The sequence below is a fragment of the Phasianus colchicus genome, chromosome 5 (genome assembly GCF_987193195.1).
Source record: "Phasianus colchicus chromosome 5, bPhaCol1.hap1.1, whole genome shotgun sequence".
NCBI classification, from domain to species: Eukaryota; Metazoa; Chordata; class Aves; order Galliformes; family Phasianidae; genus Phasianus; species Phasianus colchicus.
In genome coordinates, this window is record NC_143440.1 from 45757274 (window position 1) to 45784190 (window position 26917).

Sequence of the window (26917 nt, forward strand, 5' to 3'; positions counted from 1 at the left end):
CGTCAGCAAACTTGCTGAGGGTGCACTCGATTCCATCATTGATGTCATTGATAAAGATGTTACAGAGCACGGCCCCAAGACAGACCCCTGGGGGACGCCGCTCGTTACCAGCCTCCACCTGGACACGGAGCCATTGATGACCACCCTCTGTCTGCGGCCTTTCAACCAGTTTCTTACCCATCGAGTGGTCCACCCATCAAATCCATGTCCCTTCAATTTGGAGATAAGGATGTGGTGGGGGACCATGTCAAAGGCCTTGCTCAAGTCCAGGTAAATGACCTTGGTCGCCTTTCCCTTGTCCACCAATGCCATCACTCCATCATAAAAGGCCACCAGACTGGTCAAGCATGACCTTCCTCTGGTGAAGCCGTTCTGGCTGTCACGGATCACACGCCCTTTCCTCATGTGATCAAGCATGTCATCCACGATGATCTGTTCCATGATCTTCCCAGGCACAGAGGTGAGACTCACCAGCCTGTAGTTCCCGGGGTTTTCCTTGCTCCCTTTCTTGTAAATGGGAGTGACGTGACCCTTCCTCCAGTCATCCAGGACCTCACCTGACAGCCACGACTTTTCAAATATGATGGAGAGTGGCTTGGCAACCACCTCAGCCAGCTCCTTCAGGACCCTGGGATGCACGCCATCCGGCCCCTTAGACTTGTACGCGTTCAGTCTCATGAGGCAGTCTTGGACCTGCTCTGTCCTCACAGCAGGGGGGGATTTACCACCTCGGTCCCCACCCAGAGGTGTAGAGATGCAGGGCTCAGGGACTTGAGAAGTACTGGAGTCCTGGCCACCAATGAAGACCGAGGCAAAGAACTCATTCAGTACCTCAGCCTTCTCTCCATCCGTTGAAGCCAGTTCTCCTTTTACATTTACCAAAGGAGGTACACTCGCTTTGGCCTGTCTCCTCTGGGCAGTGTACCTGTAGAAAGTCTTACTATTGTTTTTCATGTCCCTCACCAAGTTCAGTTCCGCCTGCGCCTTGGCTTTCTTGATCCCACATCTGCAAGTCCAGACGGCATCCTTGTATTCTTCCTAGGTGACATGCCCTTGTTTCCAGAGCTTGTATGCACCCTCCATGTGGAAAAAAATGGCACCCACTGACATCCATTGATGCTTCCTGAACATTTCTGGAGAACAAACAGTATGTGAGCACAGTGAGGCTGCGGGTGGTACATTTCAGCAACGGTGACAGTGGGCCACCTCCACTGGTGCAGATGATTATGAGCACAGCATGCAGGCTCTCGTTCATTGCTGGTACATACATAGCTCATGGTGGTGACCACGCTGAAAACTAGTGCTTTGTAGTGGAGAATTTGCTCCATCAACTAGTGCTTTTGTGCTCTTTTATCTGTAGTAATTTCCATGGACATTGCTTCCAGAGCGATCTATGTACAATTGATTAGCTCAGCAATCTGTTGTGTGTCAGTGCTTGTTGAACTGCCACAAGCAACATGGCTTTTAATTTCTGTTCTGTCAACTGTTGACAAAAACCACTAATGATAGTTAACCCAAATATTGTAATGTTTTACATTAATCAGACTAACACTTTTTCAGTCGTTCTCTCATTAATATAAATGGTTAACTGCAAGCATTAAAACCAGGCTGAGCCATGGGAAAATTTAACTTCTGCTCTATTCTCTTTCAAACACTTCTGCAGGTATAGAAATGCATACAACTTCTTTCACTGCAGTCCCCACCTGATATACATGCAATCATCCCTGCTGCTGCCAGGTTCTGCAGACTGCAGACACACGAAGCACCAAGACTGAACTGAACACTGCTTTCTTGGTACAAAAAAATGGTCTTCTCAGAGCCTGAGAAATGTTGTCAGACAGCTAAAAAGCAAGTAAAAGCTGAGGTTTTGATGCAAAATACATGCACAAGAAATCCTGATTTTGGATATCCATTTTTCTTACTAAGAAAACAAAATTCACACTGCACATAAGGGACACTGGATGATATTAGTAATTTTTGGTTTTGTGAGGATTGTGAAGTAAACCCAGAAAGACATTTTCTATTTTTGGTGGTGAACAAAACACTTTTCTTAGGAAAAAATTCACCTCTTAATTTTCTGTGGCAAGAGACACATATTAGCTAAACTTCAATAAAGGAGCCCCACACAACCGGTGCAGCTGCATTTCACTACTGCACATTAATAGCATCTTCAATCAGGCAATCTGTTGTCCTGCTCACTTGTCAGTTTAACTTGCTTTCACACCTTTGTGAAATACGTTAACTCCTCATCAGCGACTTGAGTGTACCTGCCAAGTACCATAAAAATATTTAAGAGAATACTCCTCTTATGTTCCTACAGAGCAGGAGGCTGAAGTCCTGACACAGGTGAGTCTGGCCAAAGCAGAATTGGACTTTAATAAAATACGCTACACTTGAAATAGATGATTGAAGACTCCTACGTGCACCACAAGCTGTGTGTGACACGATCCAAAGCTTGCTTGTCACTTAAGAAAATGGCAAGTTGCCTTTTCTAATGTAAATCAAATCACAAAGATCCAAGAGACTCCTCCTTTATGATCACAGATCAAGAAACAAAGCTCAGGCCATACTATTGACTAAGAAACCACAACCATCTCCTCATTTCTGTGTCAATTTAGAGCAAAATCCCCCCTCCCAAAGCAAACCAGAACACCACTACAGAACTTTGTGCAGCTCTTGCCACCTGTGATCAGAAGCCATGTTTAGAAAGCATAATGTTAGCTATGAAGCTCCCTCATTTGTGTATTCAGCCAAATTCCTTCAGGCTCCAGATGCCAACTTTCACTTTTTTTTTTTTTTTTTAAATGTTGAAAGGCTTTGATCCCTAGTAACAGATACTGTTATCTTTAAAATCTTTAAAATAGGAACTATTCTTGGATCTTATTATGAGCATAATGAATGGTTTTGAAATTGCCAACGTAACTAATGTGAAATTTGTTTAACATGCAAGCTCATTACACTTATCAAATTAATTTACTTTATCACAAACAAGCCTCCTGGGACTATATTATTACCTTCATTGTGTTCTTCTTGACTGCCACAATTTTATAGTCCAACTAATAATTGACAACAGAAATGCAGCAAAAAAAGAGCAATCTGTAATGACTCATTTTTCTCCTTTTTTCCCCTTGAACTCTTGACTTGGTGTGAACCTGCCTCTCTGTAGCTTCTGGCTATTTCAGGTGTCACTCCATCTTCAGCCCCAAACTGCACATCTACATGCACGCATCTGAGAGACAATTAGCTGATATGGAAGCATTCACACTCGGTTTCTGGAACCACAAGAGTCACATCAACTGTAGTATTGGAATATTTCTAAGAATTTACAGCTATAAATAGTGTAAATTCTCATTGATAGGAATAGGAATGAAACAGAACTGGCAGAAATGGGATTTCAGAAGAGGCATTTTCAAGTGTAATATTACATATACCTGGGTGCTATCAGCAGCAAGGTAACTACATCACGTTTCCTCAGAGGATTAAACATTTGTGTATGGTTCCCAATGAGAAGAAGAAGAAAAAAATAAACAAACAACAGTGTAGAAGATCTCAAATCAAAATGGCTACAAACAGAAAAGAAATTTGCTCTCAGCTTCCTTGATTAAGAGGCCTGGGAAGTGGTTTATTTTTTTTGTGCTAGTGTGAACATTCATACTAATAGTTATTAGCTGACCATCACAGACCCTTTCCAAAGGCAGTTTGGAGCAGGGTGCCAGAACCTTGAGTGCAAATGATATCAATTTTAAAATCTGTGAGATGTCTAATGGGAATCTTAACACAAGGGTGGAAAAAAGATTAATCTACTGTCAGAGATCGAGGATGATGTACAACATCTGTAAACACTTAACAGAAATCAGATTTAATCAGCAATAATGCAAACTCAGTAAGAAGGGACAGAGTGACGCCCAGATTACTTAGTATGTGCTCTTAGCAAATGATAAATGCCCTTTTAAAAGTGAGAAACAATTAACAGTTATCTTCTCATTACTACTTCCGACACGAAAAATAAGCCTTTAATTACATGATTCAATTTTCTTCTTCTTGGCAAGATGTCTGAGACTTTTCGCAGCATGGCTGAACACAGGATGTGGAACAAATTAATCTAAATTAGCGCTGCAACAGATCTAATACGATCAGCAAACAAGAGACATTTCTTGCACACTTAATACTGATAATGTCCTCCAATTATTACTTGCTATAAAACGTATTTCAAGAGTTAGATATGTGATGCTTTCAGACACTGAATTTTAGAACACCATACTGCTCTACAAGCGTGGGCAAATGTAACAGCTCAAGACTCAATATTGCTACTGCTGTAAATGACATGCCCTACACAAATTATTTGTTCCTACTTAAATAAGAAGCCAGCAGTTGTCTGTTCCTTTATTTTTATTGTGGATTGGCTTTCATATTTAAGCTCTGTGGGGCTGCAAATGAATTCAGTAGGATAAATGGCACAAACCAAAATAATAAAAATAGGCTGCTAATCCTTGTATGTCATTTCTAAGAATGCTTAACAGAAGCTTTCCACCTGAAAGTCAAATGCACATAAGGAAACAATCTATAAATTTTACTGGAAAGGGAAAACAGAGCAGAAGTAAAACAAACACGAACAATATTTTTAATTCCTTAAGCTTTACTGCTAGCACTGCCGTATGTATGGCACATATATTTAATCTTTTTAAACACTGATGCAGATACACTGACACAATGGCCACTTCAGTTTTAATGTATAGCTATCTCAAAGATCTCTGAAAGAATGCATGAAGCTGTTATCCTTGTTACTTCTGCAGTATACCACTAATGTTTCTCCACTTTAAGCTAATGGTTGTTTTTTCAAGTAGATGGCAAATTAAGAATTTAATTTTATTCCAGTTACAACTGCTCCCTGATTATAATTCAATTTACAATTATGCCAGATGAAGCTAATTGAAAAATTATTCTTGAGCTTTTACTATCAAGTCATCAAAACTCTCAGTAACAGGACATCAAAGCTTAACGTTATGAAGCTTTCATGGGGTATGTGATAAGTGAAATACTTACAAGACAAGTACCTTCTGTTCAGTCTCTTCACTTTGTCACTCAGCCATATCCATATTTTCCAGTTAGCCTGCCTTATAAGTAACTATTAACGCAAAGCGTGTCAAGAATATGAATAAGAAGGAATAAGAAAACACAGGCTGGGAACTCATGCTTGATAAAAAGCAAAATATATTCTTTCTATATTTATCACATAATGTCAAAAACTGTGTGTCGTATGACTGTAACTAACTGGTTTAATGCAAGAAAGTTTAACTTAAAACAAACAAAATGCATTATTCTATAGTAATAATTACCAAGACCAGCCAGCTAGATCCTTTTCTTTGCATGGAATGCATGACACAGGATGACCTGCATTCATGATAAAGAAACTAGAGAAGAACCCTTATTTTTTTCCTTACACCAAGTCTGGTGTATCCATTCCCTACTACAGTTCTACTTCTTTACCACTGAAGATTAGCAACAGCCTGTTAGACCAAATATAGAAGGACAACTCTCCTTCCTCACTGCAAAAAAGAGATGAAAGCAATTGAGTTAAGGAAAATTTTCAACTACTGCAACTGCAACTAAAGAGACTTCCCCACCCCTCTGTTGTGTGAAAGACCCACACAATTAACAGGATAGACTACATGAGTCACATACTTAAATGCAGGAAACTGGTAAAATGAATATATACAAAACAGTTGTCAAGCACAAAGCAAACTCAGAAGAAAAAAAATCAGAGGAAAAAAAATATTTTCATAAATCTTTCAATAAAAACAAATACTGAAAGTTACTTACAGCTGTGGGTGAGACCGTTTAAGAAATAAAATTAAGGCAATGTATTTGTTCTACACTTTTCAGTGGGAAAGCACTGGCTGGAACACAGAACACAGTATCTCCAATAAAGAACAAAACCCAAGAACGAGCTCTAGAACAGAAACCTCTAAGACACAGAAGATTTTCACTACAGTTCAACAGACCTCCTAGTATTTAAGAACCAAAGTCTCTAATATCCCTCCTCTAGAGGTTTTCTCCTCCTCTCCAAAGGACCTGAAGTTCTTCAATACTTTTGCTTGGTTTTATATTTCCCTCCTCAAACTCTTTTATTTTACTGTATAAATGAAGCTGATTTACAGCATCCTGAAAAAAATGGTCTCACCATGCTTTATTTATTGGCATTTATAAAGCCTCCTGGAAGAGAAACACATGCATATTAAGTTCTCTATCACTGAAGAAAAAAAATTACACCGAAGTTAAGATCTGCTTAGTTAGTGTATTCCATTTGTAATATGTAACATACATGATTTTTTAAAGCATTTATTTGTGCTTTGACTCACCCAAAGGCAATTTTATTCTGAAGCAATTGAGCATCTTAAATAAATATTACTACAAGAACAAGGAAGACTGCATAGAAGACATCCAATATCAGTTTTCTTTATATTTGCTATAGAAAAAATATTACCTATTCCAGTCCAGTAGTTTAAATAAAGATGTACATCTGAGGTACCAAACTGAAATGTTTCCAGAAGAGGTAATTTTAAATTCTCATTTCACTTATTACATAATGCAGAACTTACTTTGGTACACTATCTGTGGATGCCATTCTGTCAGAAGTCAGACTGCCAATAGACCCTGTCTATTAAAGGAGTAAAAAATGTAAAATAAAAATCCAATATGGTCACTGGAGATAAGGGACTCAAGTTCTCAAGGTAAGTACAGTAATTAAAATAAACTTTGCTAGATTTCAAGGCAACAAAAGACATTCACTGCTTGACCTCTACATAAATAAATGCAAAGATTTCTTGCATTATTTTGGTTGATTCTGTACAAGTTTCTTTGATTAATTTTATTTAAATATAACTCTTACAATTTAATCCAGGATCTTAATGAAAATGAGAAGCAAAGGTTGACAGTTCTAATATAGAACCTGCACAACAGTTATCTTTCAACACTGACTAAACAATGGCATATAGAAAAAGGTTTAGAAATTACACACTTTAAAATGAAGATGTTTTATCTTGATTAACTGTTGTTACAAGATGAATTTTTCCCTTTAGTATGCAACATCATTCCTTACTTGCCAACAATGTGTACAAATTATCGCAGCAAAATTTACAGAAAAATTGACTTTGGTCTCGGTCTTACAAAGACCTATTTACATATTTGGGATAAGTAAGCATGTTCTTCCCTTTAAATTCTGTACATATATTAAAGCTTTAAGCCTATATTTGAATCTACAAAATACAGCAAGATAAAAAGTTTGTCAAATATACATCTTAGACCAGTACAATATAGCATCTTTACATACACGAACTTATCTTTTGCTCAGTTATCCACTCTTCATCACATGTGCACCTCTAAAAAATGGAGCACTCCCACAGTTAACTCCTTGGTGCTGATGGGTTTGACTGCTGAAAGCAATTGGGGAAAAAGAATCAAATCCATGTGCAAAAGATTGATATGCCCCAAATTGCCCCCCAAAATGAATAATCCTGTAAATAAAGAGATACATGTCTTAATACAACTAAGCATAATGAATTCCCTTTGGGAAAAGTACAGCTGCTCAATAATCACACTCCTATTTACTCAATTTTTTACTCTTCAGAGTTTATATCATTAATTCAACACCTCAAGTAAGTTCAATTTTGGCTAAGTGTTTCTACTAATTTATTTTTAAATTTTGGTTCTTGAAGTTCTGCTGCCAACGGCAGGTCATTTTCATGGAAAAAAGGACCTCAACACCAAAGAATTAATGCTGTATATGCATAACTGAAAGGACTCAAGAGTAAAACTAGTGTTTAGAAGTTCTTCCAACTGTCCTGTGACAATCTAGCAACAAAATCTAACCTATGTCCCAAATGAATACTTGCTACAAAGAAGGCAACTCTGCATGCAACCATTCAAATTTACATTAGTTTGTAATTAAAAGAAAAACAAGATACAATTGCAAACAAGTATACAACTTTATACAGAAGGCCTCACTGTGGTAAATTATATATAGCATAGTGTTCTCATTTTCCTTAAAGTGCTATCAACATCATATTGGTTTCAGGTCATCTATTGTTTTAGGAGGTCTTTTAGTACAGCACCAGCACTGGCATCAGGGGACACTGGCAGTGGTGTAAAAGTAGGCAAAGCATCTGAAATAGGTTTCATAAGTAGATGCCCAGAAGTAGAAGCAGGTGTTATGAGAGGCACTGCTGCAGATCGAGGTGCTAGAAATGGATTTGTATCTGGTCTTCTGCTGCTTCCTGAGACTCCAGAATCTGAAAGATAAAACAAACAAAAAGCTCCACTTTGTTGGAAAGTTTTGATAAGCCTATCCAATTTTTGAGCATTTGCCCTAAAACAAATTTTACAACTACGTATTACTTTTGCAATATGAAAATTCCATCTGCTTGCCATGGACTACAGGTACTCTCATAGGCTTATTTCTATCTTCTCTCATCTTGGATGTTACCTGCCCCATTGCTTCTTTTGTTCAACAATTGCTGTGTCTACACTAAAAGCCACCAGTTAAAAATCACAGCACTTCCAGAACATGCCCAACCATACTGTGCTTGTTGGCATGAGTAGAAACTCATGATATGCAATAAAATCTACACATTTTTATGACAAAGAACACAAACATCCTATGCAAAGTTTCACTTCACCCATGCAATCAAACACAAAGTATCTGTCACACTGACTCCAGCACTATGCCAAGACATAAGGGTCCATACATATGCACTATCACACAGCACTCAGGTAAGGCTTCCTACCCTATGCTGTATTGGGGCAGCTGCCCCAAGGTCAGTTTCACGAAAACTCATGTAAATAAAGATCGTGGACAGTGAGTCACAACTGATTCTTGAGTCCTCAATGTTAGCACACTGGTCAAATTATTTAAAAAAAAAAGTATTTGTAGTGAATAAATTTGTTCTCAGCATAATTTCAAATTTTCTTTAATTGTTACCTGGTATTTGACTGCTGCTTGGAGTACTGCTAGTTTTACCAGTTCCTGCTGCTCCTAAAGGTTTCATATCATGAACAGAAAGCTTGGGTGGAGGAAGGCTTGGGCAAGACTCTGTTTCAAGGAATTTCACAAACAGTTCTGAAAAAGACTACAAAAAACTACTAGTTATTAAATTTTATATGCTTTTCAAAGGAGCATCAATAAGTTAAAAATAAATACCTTTTTTTTTTTTAAAATGCAGCTGTCAGCAAGCTCTGAAGAACTCTGTACTGGTACTTAAATGTTCTACTTAATGAGTAACAATGTAATTTATTTTCAAAACAAAATTTTTGGCTCAGTGAGCAACATTTATGTAAAACTGATGAACTTTAAAGATAACACATACACTTTCACCATGGTTCCATTATTAATTCTAGCAAATAGTTTCAAGAAGCCTATGCTGCTACTGACATCACAAGTACTTGCTGCCTGCATTATTTCAGTGGGCAAAATAAATAAATAAGTAAATAAAAATCCCTAAGCTTCAAGATAATATAAAGGAGTTATTTCTCAACAAAACTGTCAAACTCAATGAACAACAACAAAAAAAGAAGTTAATCCAATCTGCTCAATCTCTCAATGCTTAATCTTGAGTCCATTATTTAGTGGTCTGCAAAATGGAAAGTTCCACAGATTAACTGCTCCCATGGACCACATCATGAAAACTCTTGCTTCACAGTATTTGGAAGCTTAAACTATCAACTTTATATGCTGTACATAAGAGACACTAACTGCAGCAGCTGAGAAAGATTTACAAGTAAAATTTAAAGGACAAATGGGAAACACTGTCATGAAAATATGGTATTATGGCCTTTTTTTTGTATTGCAGACTTTCAGACTCCCACATGTATTTAACCTCTGACACTGTCAGTTTGCAGTATCAAGTCCATACTGAAATAAGTCAGCGGTCCCAGGAGCCGTGGAACAGTAAGTAGTTTTGTATTAGCCCAACACTTACAATTATGCAATTGTCTTTTCAATACCTATACATCTATCTAGTTAGAAGGGAACAACACGTCCCAAAAACAAAATACGCCAGAGCAGCTGCACAGAACATATAAATAATGTAAGATAAATTAGAATCGAAAAATTGAGCTCAATATACTTATGAATCAAACATAAACACTAATATGCAACTGCTCCAGTTCTTCCATTCAAAATACATGATTCTTACACTATTAAAACCAGTCTGATGAGTTGGTCGTAAAGGTGTGCTCGGGACACTCTTTGATCCTGTTCCTCCACCAAGCCAGCCCGTCACCCATCTTGTAACTCCTCTCTGGTCTTCAGAGAGTAACTAGAAGGTTTAAAAAAAAGTTAGGAAGCAAAATAAAGCAGCAGATGAAAAACCTGCACCACTGTGCTCACTGTATCACAATAAATCACGTGGGAATTCCATGGAATCCTACAGGTAACCTTAATTGCTACAAAAACCTTATTCTTCCCCTCCTGAAAACTGGCAGTCTAAAATCCTACCTCTTTGCTTAAAAATATAAAAGGCACATTCTTCCATTACCTAGTGGTACCTATAAAGTTAGATGATTTTTCTTTCACTGACATATTAGAGCTACTATATACAGCAGTACAAACAATAGAAAGTTAAATCCTTTCTTTTCTGCATTTGCACTCCTCAGGAAGATCAAATCTAGTGTACCAACTAAAGTTATCATAAGATTTCATTAAGATTAGCATGTTCCACATAAAAAATTAATTCAGGTAAGAACAAAAAGCAAACATTCCATCCCCCAACTAGAAGTGCCAGGACAATCACATTTAGTTTAGCATCAAGTCATTCTATTTTCAGGTAATGATACTGCAAATGAATTAGAATCAGAATTACCTGATCAAGTTCCTCTTTTTTCATACCCAAGATACTTCCCATTAACCTTAACACTTCGTTACGTTTATTTTTTGGAGTATGAAAATGTCCAATGAAGAGATTCCTCATCAGGAGCCTGCAGAACAAAGGCTGTTATACTGTCTGCTCCTAGATAACAGGTGACAGGGAAATTCTAATGCATTTATTCCTTATACTTTTGCCTAATTGACAATAACCCAAATAAACAATCCAGTAAAGGAACTAAAAGGGAATGTAATGAATTTCCTTCCCCTCTAAGTTAAAACATTTCTTAAACAATGAGCTGTGATTTGGACAGTACTGTAAGTATTGTATGCAGTAACATGAAACTGAATTGTATGTTACCAACTTTTGACGCAAGTGACACAGTGCAGGAAAATATTATTCCCAGATCTTGACTCAAGAGAAGCTTTAAAGAAATGAGCAGAGGAACCCATTTGCCTATCCTGGTTTCAGTTCTAACACAGAGAGAGAGAAGATGATGACGACTAAGGAAGAGATCAAACCCGAACAGCAGCCAGGTGATGCCATTCAAACCTTAGATGCATTAGAAAAAATGATCAGTAAGAACTTTTCTCCCCATTTTCATAACTCACGCTCATGAAGTGTAATATTACTTAAAAATATAATCCAAATTTTGATACACATTGGTTTTAATCAATTCTAACATTTACAATCACCAATTGAGAAATGTCAAAATAATCAAAGTATAATTTCAAGATTACATAGAGAAGCTCAGTTCTGCACTACTCTGTCAACTATTAGTATCACATCTGTTCACTGGAAAGAAGAATAAAGAACAAAAACGTACACCAATATAATTACTTACTTGTCCACTTTTCCTTCTGTGCTGTTGATGAGATTCATCAGTTTATTTTGTACATCTTCTAACATTTCTCTTCTGATCTCACCTATAAAACGTTATGTCGAAGCAAATAAAAATCCCAGACTTTGTTTCAATGTGTTATTAATAATACATGCCTTTTAAAATAAAGACAAGCTAATATACATATTTATTTAGAACAATTTCTTATAAAAAGTGTCAACTTAGTGATTATTACTTGAATTCATAAGCTAGAATTTTCAGAACAATACTTAAAGTACAGAAACACAGGATGTCAATCAATTGCTGAAGATCTGATGAACTGCTCAGTTCCATCTGGATTGTACAGAACTGGAAAGAAGTTCTTTATCATGTTGTCATCACGTCTTTGGATCTCAATATTTAAATATATTCACTCTCATCCAATAATTACATAGCATGGATTTTGCTACAATTCTAAAATTTCAGAAACGCAAATTATTTGTTAATTTAAATTTAGAATATACCTGATTACCCCCCTCCTGTGCCAGGAACTCTGGCTTACTCTGACCTCTCACAAAGTAAAGCTCACCGCCATAAAGAAAAAGAATTTCCAGAAGGTTTTACCAGCTAAAATATTTTACAGCATCCTGACTAAGGATACAAGGATACCGTGACAAAAAAACTCACATCCCCAAACACATGTCTTACCAACACTAACAAAGTGTTTTCTGAGAAGAAAACAAACAGCTGCAAGATACAAAAAATTCACTGAAGGTAAGTTTAAGAACAGCAAAAAAAGAATCTGTCACCAAACTCTGGTTCTGTGAGATGCTATCTGTAAGTTTACTTTTTTCCTAATAAAAACACAAGTCTTAACAGCACACGCAAGCCAAACAACATAATATAGATCCTCAACATAAAGACAATTGCTACTCTCAAGTTACAGAAGAGATGAGTTTTTTCTCCCCTCTCTCTGTAAGGCTGAATTCTTCAGATGTTTTCAAACTCTATGGAAAAACTCCCAACTAACATAAACTTCCTCTTATTTTAATATTTCTTGAGCTCATGTTGATTAATATATATATATATATATATATCGTAAATATTTGTAGGAATGACTGGATATCTTGAAATTATTTGAAATAATCACATTTTTCTTGAGAGAAGATAAAAATGAGGGAAGAAGAAAAAGTGACTTGTAGGAAGTTTTATAATTTCCAAATCATTTGAGATGCATGAAAATTCTCCATTCTGGTTTTCATGTGACTTCCAGTCTTTAGTAAATGCGTGTCACTCCATGGTTCTCTAGTTAACAGCAGTATCTCCCTGAGAACCTGTGTGAGTTTCGGTGCATCTACACAGAGAGCTAGGCTGTGAAATGTGTCCTGTTCAAATACTCCACAACTTTTCATAAACACTTCACAAATATGAATTTTGGAAGGTAAGAGTAGAACAAACTAATTAACATCATGTTAATTAGTTAAAATAATGCTTCTTTGCAAGTGTGGTTAAACAGGACCCCCAAATTTGAATGAAACTGCAGGTGCGTCATGGAAGCTGAGTGGTTATTTAGGTCTCCACAGAATAAAAGAGAATTTAAAAATGTTAAATTACTAATTTTGATTAAAAAAAGAGAAATGACATCTGAAAATAAGGTTTAAGTACGTTTCAAGATGTTGCTTTTGCTCTACATGGTAAGATAACAGCAAGCTTCCTTTTTATTTTTTTTAAAACAAACCAATTAATAGTTTTTGAAGTGAAATGCTACTTCTGTTTTCTATTTTTTCCTGAGAAAATTTTTATATCAGAGGATCAACTTTTAAGAACAGCTACATGGCTACATTCATTCACAGTGATTACAGCTCTACCCTTGGACATGTTTTTAAATGGAATATTTCCTTCTAAAATGGAACCTTACAGTTGAAAAGGACTTAAGTGTGTACTCTGTGTGTACGAAAAGACTGAATAACAAAAAAGACCTGAGCCAAAATTTAGCACGGACTGCTGTAAACCAGACATTTACAGCAGTCTCTAATAATTTGTTAACCATTTATGGCAATCCCAAAAACTGCATCTGGTACATCTTATACTTTTCCATTAAAATCACTTCTCCTGCCAAAAAAAATCCATAAAGAAATCTGTCAAAGGATTTGGCTAACAAAACCATGTCTGGGAATGTATTTGGCTAGTTTTCAATAAGACATTATATGTTTTCTTGTATAAACAGAAAAAATGGAATGGTCTCCTTTTCAATAAAAATTATGATTTATTCTATAACAACATTGAAGTGCTTCTTCCTTTATAAAACAATTTCTTTTCAATTTTTAACAAGTAAATTGCTTGCCACTACAACACAGCTTGATAAAACACTGAGACCCAGTTTTCTCTCACAGTTCAAATCCATTAACACATTAGCCCTTCTGCTTTCAGGAAGCTTAGCTATCAAAATTAACCAGTAGCATGAGAGCTCTCCAAATAATAGTGCCAAATTTGCCTATGTCAAAGTTATTTTCAATCCAGGGTCTTTGAACATTTCCCCTGTGATGTCTCTTGTAAAAGAGAGAGAATAAAGAACAGCCAATTAAAAAAAAATCTACTGAATTAGTAGTAGATTGATGCAGAGTGAAACTTCATTCAGTTTGTAAAGTTCATCTGTGAACTCAAAACAACGCTATGGTGCCCACTGGGATGACAAACTGCATAATGCAATAATGCATAGTTATGAAAAAGTTGCAGCTTTTTTGAGTTCCTTCTGAAATTGCAAGGGCTTTAAAAGTACTATTCACACCAATTGTAAGATCACAAGCAAGTCTACTTTAAGAAAATATTATATATTCCAAGAGGAAAACAAATCACAGTTTAAGAATGAATAGCAAAAATTAGTTCAATATGGACAGAGCTATAAGAGTTACCACTGCATCCAGCAGAGATGATTCTGCAAGCACCTTCGTATAGCAAGCCTTAACTAAAAGTCTTCACCCCAGATTTCCCACAGATATTGAAGGGGAAAAAAAAAAACAAAAAGTAAGAGACTGCAGAATGTGAGCAAGTCTCTGGCCTTCAAACTCTCCTTTGAGAGCCTCCTTTGTGGAGCAATCAGAAATTCTCCTCTTGCTGCATATTTATCCCACGTATACACCTGAAAGTCAGACTGTAACAAAGGATGCTGCGGCAACAGCAAAATATGGTAACCCACAGTAAAAGAAGGAAAGAAAAAGCAGAACTCAGGTGGAAAACTGAAGAGGAAAAGACAAATAACACAAATAAGAGTGATTGAAGAAAAAGATGTTAATACTCCCTCAATAGTTGGTACTGTTAAACACTCATGGGAGAACTTTCACAGAGCTAGGCAGACCACTTTCCCTTGTGGCTCAAGGAAACACTGAAGAAAAAATTACATGCAAGGGCTGAGATTGAAGGACAGAAATCCAACAAAATTACTATTAGTTCTAAGTTCTGCTTTACCTAATGATACAACTCCTTTCTCATGAAAGCTGATATTAATGAAGAAAAAACACCACAGTGATCTTATGTTATTCATATAGCTATTGCATCATCTCTCATCGAGCCTGAGCTTGTAAAATCTTACTGATGTCTTGCATTCAAATACATTATACAGAAATCACTTAGTTTTTTCTATTTGATTAAAGTTTGAGACCACAAAGCAGAAATTCATTAAAATGGTACTAGTTTTTCCCACAAGGTATTCTGCCTGTTATAGGCTTTCCTATACAGCTTTAATGCTAAAAGTGCTTACAAAGAGACAGCTATGTACCCATCACAGCTTTTACATTCCAGTGATGTCACTGAGAGGAAAATACCCATCTCCAAGCCATTCACAGACACAGAATCATTTACGTTGGAAGGGACTTGCTCAGGTTACCCAGTCCAACCCCCCCCTAGTTCAAGAAGGCTCAGCTAGAGCAGGCTGTCCTGAACTGCGTGCAAATGGGTTTTGAGCACATCCATGGATGGAGGCACCTCTCTGAGCAAACTATTCTTTTGACCACCCTCAGCGTAAATACTCTTCCTCTCCAGGCAAACTCTTTTTACCATTTAGCCAATTTTTGTCTTCAAATCCAAATTAACAAAGTTTGTAAAATGTCAAAGTATTTAATCAGAGAACAGTAAATGAAAAGCATCTTTCTAAACATGAGCAATCCAGAAGCTCATCTGGAAAAATTAAAAAAAAAAAAAAAAAAAAAAAATTAAGCTAAAGATGTACATAAGGCCTTCCACATAATCACTCATCTTATACTTGTGCAAGAGCTGTTCCCTCTACGTCTCTTACCAGTAGCATATCCTTTACCTCACAGTAACTTTGTCTATGTGAAATATGGTAGTTAATTTGAAAAAAATGTGACAGCATCTGATATTTCACAAACTTTTTAAGAGATACAGAACTAAAGCTGATTCAAGGGCATTGGTATCTAAAGAAGAAAAAAAAAGAATAACTTGAAGGCATTTCTTAGAGAAAGACACCTATCAGAAGGTACACGTACTTTAGAAATGTTTAATTGGTGAAAAATATGTTACCTTCTCTTCTAAGCTCTTCAATCTGCTCCTCTTTAACATCAAGTTGCTCAGTAAGCCTTGACGCTGCATCCAGCGCAGCATTCGCCTCTTCTAAATTTTCCTAAAGAGAGAGCAGGAAAAGGACAAAAAGGGAAGCGCAGGAGTTCACTTACAATTATGCTAATGCAACACAGATCAAACATAGCAAACATTTGTACTTTATAATAACTTGGTTGGAAACATTCCCAGAAGAATGCATGCTATCTTGCTGGCCTTTCGGTCCCAGCCTGGCCCCATCCCTGATTTGTAGTAGAATTATCTAACTTGATCTAGAATCATAGAATCCTTAGAGTTGGAAGGGACCTCTGAAGGCCATCTAGTCCAAGTCCCCCGCAATGAACAGGAACACAATAGCTAGATCAGGTTGCTCAGAGCCCAATCCAGCCTCCAGCCTCACCTAGAAAGTTTCCAGGGATGATGCATCAACCACACCACTGGGCAATCCATTCCAGTGCTTCACCACCCTTAATGTAAAAATGTTTTTCCTTATATCTAACCTAAATCTACTCTCTTTGAGATTGAAACCATTTCCCCTTGTTCTATCACCACTGACCCTGCTAAAGAGTCTGCCCCCTTCTTTCCTGTAGCTCCCCTTTAGATACTGAAAGGCTGCTATCAGGTCACCTTGCAGCCTTCTCTTCTCCAGACTGAAGAGTCGCAGCTCTCTCAATCTGTACTTATACAGGCTGCTCCTATACAGTAACAGACAATTAACATTTTACACAGCAGTTAAAGAAAAAAAAAAAATCTATCAGTAATTAGCACGGAACTTCATTGGATTCAACTTCATTATTCAGTCTACCTGTAGTGATGCAACTTTTTCTTCTAAGTTTTGGGCTTTTTTTTTCCATTCTGCAGTCTCTTTTTGGTGTTTTTCCAGCTCCGCTGAATACATGGCTTTTTCTTCTAATGAGTTAAAAATACAAAAAGAAAAAAATTCTCTATTCAGATACATAATTCTCTTTTTTGAGATACACAATTGCAAAATCTCAGCATTATCACATCTGGCATTCGTGAGGTAGAATTCTAATTTCCTAAGTAATATAATGGCCACCAGTTTCCACATCTCTTACAAGATGAAAGATTTTAAAATTCAAGCTATCAAAATGAAAATCAAGTAACTATGTATTTCAAAAGCACCAAAATATGGTAAGTATCAAAATATGGTAAGAATGCCTGTTGTGACTGATATTTCTCGACAAAACTCACCCTGTTGGAATTGCTCTAGTACCATCTGCAGGTTGGTCAGTGACAATGCATACTGTTTCACTTGGTCCTGTGAGATGGCAAGCTGTAGCACTGCTTCATCTCTCTGCTTGGAAATCAGGTTTAATTGCTCTTGCAAGGATTCAACCTGCAGATTAGCCTGATGACTTAAATGAGCATGAAATAAATTATTTAAGACAATGAAAAAAATCATCACAGAGAAAATTAAACTACAACAAAATGAAGACATTCTCTCCACATCCTCTGAGTTCCTCTTAAAAACCAACAAAAAAAATCTCCTAACAACACATTTTAAATAAGTCTGCTAATAACATTTTTGCAATCCAAGAACTTTTGTTTGAAGTGCCCTGCTTCAATTACTAAATGAATCAACAAGTCTTTCTACCAACTTTTACTATTAAAGGCAATCACCAATAACTTGGTATAGCCAGCTCCATACTGACCACTGAGTATCCATTTAATTTCCCATTATACAGAAATATTACGAACCTGATAACACAGGCACCTACTAACATAGGTTCATATCAGGTACAAAAATAGGCTGCATTTCTTGAAATACATTTGACATGTTCCTGCAATGAATTAAAAAAATATTCTACCAGTTTTTACATAGCCTTCTCTCAACTCTTCAAATTTCTGCACTGGTTTCCACAACAAATTTTGCTCAACTCAGAAATCTCCTTGCTAGAACTTTATGAGCAAACTTCATCTTTGGCACTTAAGGAAGTAGAAAAGACTGCAGCTACATATATATTTTTTGATTAATATACTTGTTCTTCTGGGCAGCAGTGAAATGAAATCTTTTGCTTGAAGTAACAAACATGCCTATATTAAAGACAAGCCTTGAGTAATTTTAATACTATTAATAAATAATAATATTTAAAAAATATATAAATGCTTACAGCACAGTACACCCTTCTATGCTAACGTATGAAGATGTGCACTCATCTTGAAAATAATGACAGTATCACAAGCACACCTGTTTTGAACTGTATTCTTTCCAAGTGAATGAAACCTTGATTTTAAAGGCAATTAAGAATCTTTCATCCTTCCACATGCAATTAAATTGATGGGTTGAGGAATTGTCTTTGTTTCCAGTTCTAATCAGTCAAAGATCTGAGATATTTATAGCTGCTACAAAAAGGACAAAATTTAGTTCATTACAGTTGTCAAGGTTATTTCATATTGCCTCTCTGATTCAGGATAACACTAAAAACCATTCATATGGTTTTTTTGTTTTCTTGAGCATCTAGCACACTTTAGAATGGTAATTCAATAAAATGAAGTCATCAGTATCCTCCAGCTAAGTGTAATATTCACAGACAATGGCATTGCTGGAAAAATGACAAGATTACCTGGCATTCTCCACTGCAGTAGATGAAGACACAAGTTTTTCTTCCAAAATTGAAACTTTTTTTCTTAGTTTGGTCTCTCTGTCTTCTGCAGCTAAGGCTTCTCGTGTATAGGAGTCCTCCATTTCTATAAGGTGGTTACGCAGCCTCTCCAGTTCCTGATTTAGACGCTGCTCTTTCTCATGCAAATGCTGTATCTGTGTAGAACACACCTTAAGTTGCTTGTATTATCAGCTTTCATAGAGGAAAGTAAGCAAAGAAAATGTACTTTGAAGCATATTGCTTGTGTAATGATTTTGAGTGCTTTTACAAGTTATTACCAACAAAAATTATGCAGAAAATATTATAGATGCAATTTCTTATTCTTTATTTCTTGCAACTGTAAGTTATGTGGTGGCATACCTCACTCTGTAGGGCACTGCTCTCCATTTGCTTCTGTTTGAGCGCTACCATAACTTGGTCTCTCTCTTGCTGAAAAGTAGCAGCCTTTTCCTGCATTGATTTAACCTCATTTAGCAGTTGATTCAATTCCCCTGTTTTGCCCTGTGGAAGTCATAAAAAAGCATTTCAAACACAGCAGTTATACTAAAGGAAACGTAGCCTTGGTAAATGTAAAGACAGTACTAACATAACAAGAAAATGGGCAAGACACACGTGGCCCTTCAGCACAGGAACACATTCAGGGAAAACATTATTCTGAAGTTTTTCCACTCATCACTAAAAGATGAAATACAAGTTATTCTTAAAGGACACTACACAGTCACTGTTTTAATTAACTGCTGTGAGTACATTCTCCTTTAAAGAAACTTTGTTTCTTTAAAAAAGATTCTCACTCAAATTACTTCCACAGTAATTAATAAGCTACTGCAACCTTTCTCTGAAAATACACCGAGAGAAAAGCCATATGTCAAATTGGGAGGAGAAACCATTTCTTTCTTTTTTTTCAGTGAAGCTTCTCCAGCTATAAAAAGATGTGTAAACTCATATATCTCCTAGAGATGCTGTGAAGCAACCGCACTGGAGTGACTGATACTTGAGGAAAGAACATTGAGAAATTAGTCCTCCTTGCCACCTCTGCAAATTTTATAAAACAAAAACAACATAGGGTAGTAAATGCAGAATAGGCAAAACCAAAATACTGAGCAGCTCTTCATTAAGTATTTTCCAAATGAATGAAAAATGTGGTTTACGGATATAAAATTAACAGATAAAATTGTAAGCCACTCATCCATTGATTTTTTATTTTTTACTCTGTAATGCGATGTGGTAAGGAGTCACCAATTTCAGGCAAACACATGATATATACATGAAAATACATTACCATGAGACTTATTTCAAAAGATAATAAACATGAACATACATACCTGTTCTTTCTCTTTCAATAGCTTCTCAAAAGCGAGAGCTTTTTCCTTCATTGAGTGGGACTCAAACTCTTTCTCTTTCAGCATCATGGAAAATTGCATATTAGTTTCCTGAAGTGCTCGGAATTCTGTTTCTTTTTCTCTACATCTTACAACTATTTTTTCATTTTCTTCTTTCAGTTTTCGAATGTCCATTTCTAATATTAAATTCCTTTCTTTGAGATTAGTCACAGCTTGTTTTAAAAGCTCATTTTCATTTACTTTGTTACTAAGATTTTCACTCACAGAAAGTAACTGATCACTTTTTGATTTAATCAGTATATCTTTTTCTCTAAGAGATTTCTGTAAGACATCATGTTTTTCTCTGATCTGCCTCATCTCTGAATCAGTCTCTTCTTGACTCCTTCTTTCAAACTCTGACGCTGTAGCCACAGAATCGGATAATCGTTGATTGTTCTCCTGAAGAGTCCTAATAGTTGAATCTTTTTCTTGCAGCTTTTTTTTCAGTTGTTCCAATTCCTTCTGAAGGAGTTTAGATTCATCACTGAGTACTTCAGGAACACTGCTTTGCATGACTGAAGGCTGTGAAATGATGGAAGCCATTGTCACAGACGGTGTTACCAAATCAAGTTTACCCAGGAGAAGATCTTTGGTGTTATGAAGCTGTCCTATGGTGTGCTGAACTTGTGCTAATTCTTGACTAAAACTTCTTAGTTTTTTCTCATTTTGTTCATAACTCTGAATTAAGCCATTATAATCTACCTGCAATTTTGAATTACTATCACTTTCAACTAAAATCTGTGCTTGAAGCTTTTGTAGCTCTTCTTGGAGATGAGCTGACTCATGCTGCATGTTCTGAACTGTGGTTATTACCTGCTGCTTCCACTCTTCCATCTTCTTTACTTGCTGTTTTAATTTATCACGTTCTTGTAAAAGTTCCTCAAACTGGTTACTGTTAACACCACCTGAGCCATTATCAGTATCCGTACTGGATGTCTGCAAGACAGTCAATAAGGTTTGGCATTTCTGACTTAGAGCATCTATTTCAATATCTTTTTCTCGAATGATACGGGATAAATTTTGAATAGTTTCTCTAAACATATCTTGACTGCTATTTTCAAATCTATTCGATAATTTTTGATTCTCTTCTTGCAACCTTACCAAAGCTGCTTCTTTAGCGGCCACCATATCCATGATCTTATGATACTCTGTTTTTAACTGACTGTTCTCTCTCGTCTTTTCACTTAGAACTGCTAGTACTTGTTCTCTTTCCATGACATAAGCTTGTAGCTGCTGCTGAAGACCAAGGACATCCTGCCGATAGGAAGCTGAGGAAACTCTAGCACTGAGAGCTTGTATTTCTAAGTCTTTCTCTTGAATGATTCGAGTAAGTTTGCCAACTTCATCTTTAGACAACTGATCAATTTGTTGACTTAGAGAAACATTCTTTTCATTTAGAAGCTTAATCTCCATCTCCCTTTCCTTGATACCTTTTACTAGTCTTTCAATTTCAGCTTTAGATAAGTCATGTTTTTCATTTCCATTTTCTCCATTAAGTGTCTGAACTTTTGTTTCCTGAAAAAGATCAGTGGAATCAGTCTGAATAACCTGTCTCTCTTTGTGCAACTGAGTTTTAATTTGCTCAATTGTTTTCTGCAAATTTTTAATTTCCTCATCTTTCTCTAAAGAGAGTCTTTCATGTGTGACATTCATTTGTTCACACTGAAATTTAGACTCATCTATTTCCTTTCTTTGCTCCTGCAAGGACTGCTGAAGTTGCACTGTTTTTTGATTCTGATCTTCTATTGTTTTTTTGTGAACTTCTATTTCTTCTTCAAGATTATTCTTTATCACTTTTAATTGTGTCACTTCACTTTCAAGTTCAATAATAATATCTAGAGTTTTAGGCTCAACCACAGGTGTAGCTCGACTTTGCTGATCCTTAAGACGTTCAATTTCTTCTTTCAAATGATTGTTTTCTTCCTTCATGATAGCGAGACTTTTGTCTTTCTCCTCCAAATTCTGTTTTAAGACATCCTGCTTTCTTGAAACTTCCCTATATTCCTCGAGTTCCTCCTTCACCTGCGAGGCTTGATTTTTAAGTCTTTCAATAAATTCCTCCTTTTCTTTTATGAGTTCTGTCAACTGCTTTTGTCCCCCTAAGCTAGTAGTCAACATCTCTTTTGTTTCTTGATGGTCAGCTTCCATCTGCTCCATGCTCCTTTTGAGTTCTGCAATCTTAAAATCTTTCTCCTGATTGAGTTTAACTAGGCGCTCATGTTCAAGCTGCAATGCAGTGGTATCCATACTACGTGCATTTGATAGTTCCTCAATAGTTTGCTCATACTTGTGTGCTTGTTCAAAAAGTTGTTTTTCAGCCTGACTTAATTCTGATTCTAAATGCCTTTTTTCCAATTTCAAAGCTTCCACAACTGTGTCTTTCTCTAAGCAAACTTTATTCTTCTCAGAAATTGTATCATTTAACTCCTGTTTTAGTTCTTCAAAGGCTGCTATTAGCTTTCCATTTTCTGTTTTGAGATCAGAAAGAGATTTCTCTAAGTCTTCATTTAGTTGCTTATTTTCCAGTTGTTTATTCTGTAGTTTTACAATTTCTACTTCTCTTTCTTTCAGAATCAGATCTTGACTACTGAGGCTAGATGCCTGATTAATATTTTCTGTTAACTTGCTCAAGGATAGAGAAAGTTCCTCTTCTCTTTCCTTCAGTCTTTGTTGCAATTCTTTAATTTCTTTTTTATTATGCAAGTTACAGTCCTGGGCCTTCTTCAACTGTTCCTGAAGGTTTCTAACATTATCTTGAAGCTGTTGCTTACTTATATGCAAATCATTAAGTGCATATGAACATTGACTTAGTTTTTCTTTCTGAGTATCTAACTCCTTAATAGTTTCCATCTTCTCCATTTCTAATTTTGCTACTTTCTTTCTTTCAACATCTATGTCAATTTTCAGCTGTTTGGTGATGCTATCAGTTTCTATGTGTTGTCTTGACAGCTTCTCTTTCAGCGTAATCATATGCTGAAATGAAGACAAACAAGAATTTGTCAGAAAAGGAGAATCAGTAGACCTATGTATTTGATTTTCATCCTCTGAACAGTTAAAAATTTGCCTGGAAACAAAAATACTTTCTACTTTAAAAAATCGAGTTGACAACTAGTATCAAGTAATCAGTGCTAAATGACTAATTGTTATTTACACAGGAGAAGAGGCTGACTGTCCCCTCACTACAACCACCTTTCAGGCAGTTGTAGAGAACAGTAAGGTCTCCCCTGAGCCTCCTCTACCTCAGACTATCCAATCTCTGTTCCCTCAGCTGCTCCTCATAAGACTTGGGCTCCAGGCCCCTTTGCAGCTTCACTGCCCTTCCCTGGACACGTGCCAAGGCCTTGATGTGTTTCTTGTACAGAGAGGCCTAAAATTGAACACAGTTCTGAAGATGCAGCCCCTCAAACGATGACTGGCCTTAATGGTCAATACAACAAGACAGTGACATAAAAGTATAATTTTAATTTCATTATATATAACATGACTTTCTTTGCTCCACAAACATCCATATTATGAAGAAGTTGTGATACAGTAGATTAACTGTTCAGCAAAATTAAAAACAATGAAAGGAAGACAAAAAGTTTTTAAAAATCATTCATCTTAATTAAACTATCATAAGAAAGAATTAAAGTATTAATAGGATAAAAACCTCTGAACTACATATAACGAAAAATTATGTATTTATCTGGACTTTAGAAAGTAATATGCATTGTGGGCAGAAGACGTGTCATATTTCTTTGTCTGCAACAAGCAAGTTTCTTACACTTTAGGATTTCACATCAAGACGGTGAAACACTGGCCCCAATATCACCATTTGTTTATTTGCCCCAGGGATAACTTATCTACGTGCAAAGATCATCTTAAAAGATAAACACACACAAATATAAACATACATTTTTGAAATTCAACAAGTAATTCGAATGTTTGTTACCTGAGTAGCTTCTTGATTCTGCTTGTCTAGTTCTTCCAATTCTGCTATTAATGTTTCTCTTTCAGCAATACTTTCATTTAATTCATGTTCTTTCCTTTCCAAATCCTGCTTTAACTGTCTTAATTCTGAATTCTGATCCTCAGTATATGCAGAAGTAATATTCTCATCTTTACATTGTGCATTTAACAGTTCCTTCTCAAGTTCCTCCTTAACTCAAACAAACAAATCTACATATTAGACTTTCTTGACAAAATTTGTACTGTCCCACCATGAAATGCCTTCTTTTACTCAAAAATAAAAGCAGAGCATGCATTTTTATGTTAACATCTCAGAGTCTATATGAACATTATCCGAATTAGAAATTCTTTATTATGAAGTATTCATCTTTAACATTCATATATACACATTTTTTTTCATGATTACTTCTTTCACAATGCTCGTTAGTGTACTTTACAAACTTCTTCATTAAAAGTCATGGCCTGACAATCACAGTTATATCCACCACTGAGGTATGGATCCACAGCTGGGATAAACTATACATCTTTCAGAGACATTTTAAACATATAGAACACACAACAAGAAAGGAGTCAAGGGCAATGAAAACATCCTTACAAAAACTGCTATGGGAAGTCTTTAATTGATGCAATATGCAAAATATCCTACTTGAAAAAACTGCTGGATACAAAATAAACTAAGTCATATCTCTCAAGTCTGAATTTATAAAGGACTTGCTGGAATGTTGCAAAAAAAAATTAAAAAGATACATTAACTTCATCAGTAAGATAAAATGTAATATTAGAGCACTACAGGGAAGAAAAAGCTATTTTAGAACAGCATTGTCAAAACTATACTTAATATACCAATACTTACTGCTGTGTAGAAAAAAAATATGTAAACAACACAGATCAGAAATCTAACATACATACCTTCTCATTCCTAAGTTTAAGATTTTCTTCTTTAAGAACTTGGAGATCTAGTGTAAATGCCTGAACATCTTTTGCCATATGAACAGGACTGTCAGCCTACAAAAACAGTATTTAAATAGTGAAATACTTAAGGTAAGAATCCAGAGCATTTAAAAAGCATCACCTGTATTAACTCTTTACCAATAAATATCAGTGGAGGAACATGGAAACAAAAACAATTTATGGAAATATAAACAATGGAACATGGAAATAAAAACAATTTAGAACTACTTCCTTGACTACAAGGTTATTTATGCAAAGTGTGAATGCTGCAAAAATATATACTACTAAGAACATGTATTTTCCACAAGTTACTGTTGTTGCTGCTTTTTGTTAGCTTAATTCAGAAATTGCCTTACCTGATTTAAACTTGAGAGCCTTGCTATTTCTCTTTCTGCTTCTATAATGGAAAACAAAACATAGTTTTACTACTTTCAAAAAAACAAAAACCAATCCAAATCATCCTCCTACCTTGCCCAGCAGAACTCTACTGCTCAGAAGAAAATAGTTTCATAGCATCGTAATGAAATACTTTTTTTTTTTTTTAAGGAATCAAATGCACACATTAGAAAGTAAAAGTACTCTTTTACAACTGAATCCACAACAGGCCAAATTTGATACCACATTGTATCACAGAAAAAGCGTACTTTTACAATAAAACTTGTATCCAGGCTTATTTCAAAAGAAAAAAAACTATTGAACAGTTGACACACATGATAACTACTGGTATCAGAAACCTCTACATTTATTATTCCAGGCCTAACTACATTCTCTGCTCTAATCTCAGTGAACAACCCTTATTTAAAGCAGCAGCTTTTAAAGGTACACAGCTGAACATTCAGTTTCAAATTCTTAAAATATAGTGGCCTCCCAGTGCCTAAAGGAGGCCTAATTGAAAGCTGGAGAGAGACTCATCAGAGAGAGTAGCAATAGAAAGCGGGGGAATCATTTTAAACTAAAAGAGGGGAGATTTAGATCAGATGTTACAAGAGAATTTTTTAATATGACAGTGGTGAGGCAGAAGAACAGACTGCTCAGAGAAGCAGTGGGTGCCCCATCCCCGGTTAGATGGGGCCCTGGGCAGCCTGGTCTGGTAGGAGGTGTCCATGCTCAGGGCAAGAGGTTGGAACTAAATGACCTTTTAACATCCCTTCCAACATAAACCGCTCTTAAACCACTCTATCATTCTATAAGAGTAAATTCTAAGCATTAAAATTGAAAATATGTGACAACATATTATTAAAAATCAAAAACAGTAAAATAAACCCACATCATCTTTGTACCTAACAGTGCTTGTTGCAGACTGACAACATCTTCTGGTAGTGGTGTCTTGGATTGAGACTTCTGTTCTTTCAGAAGAGCATCCTGCTCTGCAACAGAACTTTGAAGCATACTGAAGTCAGATTTTAGACTTTCAAGTTCCTGGGTTAGTTGGATTTTTTCTACCTTTAGCAGTTCTTGCTCTTTCAGAAGAATTTTGTTTTCTTCTTTGGTAGAAGATAACTTCTGATTTAATTTTCTTATTTCATCCTCTAGGTCCTTTATAATTTGCAAGTCTTCTGCTTTCCTTCCTTCTAGATTCTGAGCCATCTTTTCCTGTTCACTAATTTTAGAATCAACCATGGCATCAGTGCTTACACCATCTAAAAAGCAAAACAGACCGAGTTTGCAACCAAAGCCATGGTAGATCTTTTGTTTAAAAGTCTCTTTCATCCCTTCTCCTGACAGAGGGATAATCTAAAACAAAAACATGACAATCAACAGAAA

General features: G+C 36.1%; 1 protein-coding gene across 1 annotated transcript in view; it reads right to left on the reverse strand.

Annotated features, from left to right (window-relative positions):
* Window positions 1–3567: 3567 nt before the first annotated feature.
* The window catches only part of TRIP11 (thyroid hormone receptor interactor 11), a 31741-nt gene continuing 8391 nt past the window's right edge, over window positions 3568–26917 (reverse strand). The window contains exons 7-21 of the mRNA XM_031593087.2: window positions 26434–26793; window positions 25510–25550; window positions 25112–25207; window positions 24186–24392; window positions 20198–23227; window positions 19236–19376; window positions 18837–19030; window positions 17464–17627; window positions 17057–17160; window positions 16216–16315; window positions 11704–11785; window positions 10857–10971; window positions 10191–10313; window positions 8978–9125; window positions 3568–8288 (exon numbers count right to left, since the gene is read on the reverse strand). Coding sequence (XP_031448947.1) covers window positions 8080–8288; window positions 8978–9125; window positions 10191–10313; window positions 10857–10971; window positions 11704–11785; window positions 16216–16315; window positions 17057–17160; window positions 17464–17627; window positions 18837–19030; window positions 19236–19376; window positions 20198–23227; window positions 24186–24392; window positions 25112–25207; window positions 25510–25550; window positions 26434–26793 — 5114 coding nt within the window. The 3' untranslated portion in view covers window positions 3568–8079. The remainder of the gene's footprint in view (window positions 8289–8977; window positions 9126–10190; window positions 10314–10856; window positions 10972–11703; window positions 11786–16215; window positions 16316–17056; window positions 17161–17463; window positions 17628–18836; window positions 19031–19235; window positions 19377–20197; window positions 23228–24185; window positions 24393–25111; window positions 25208–25509; window positions 25551–26433; window positions 26794–26917) is intronic.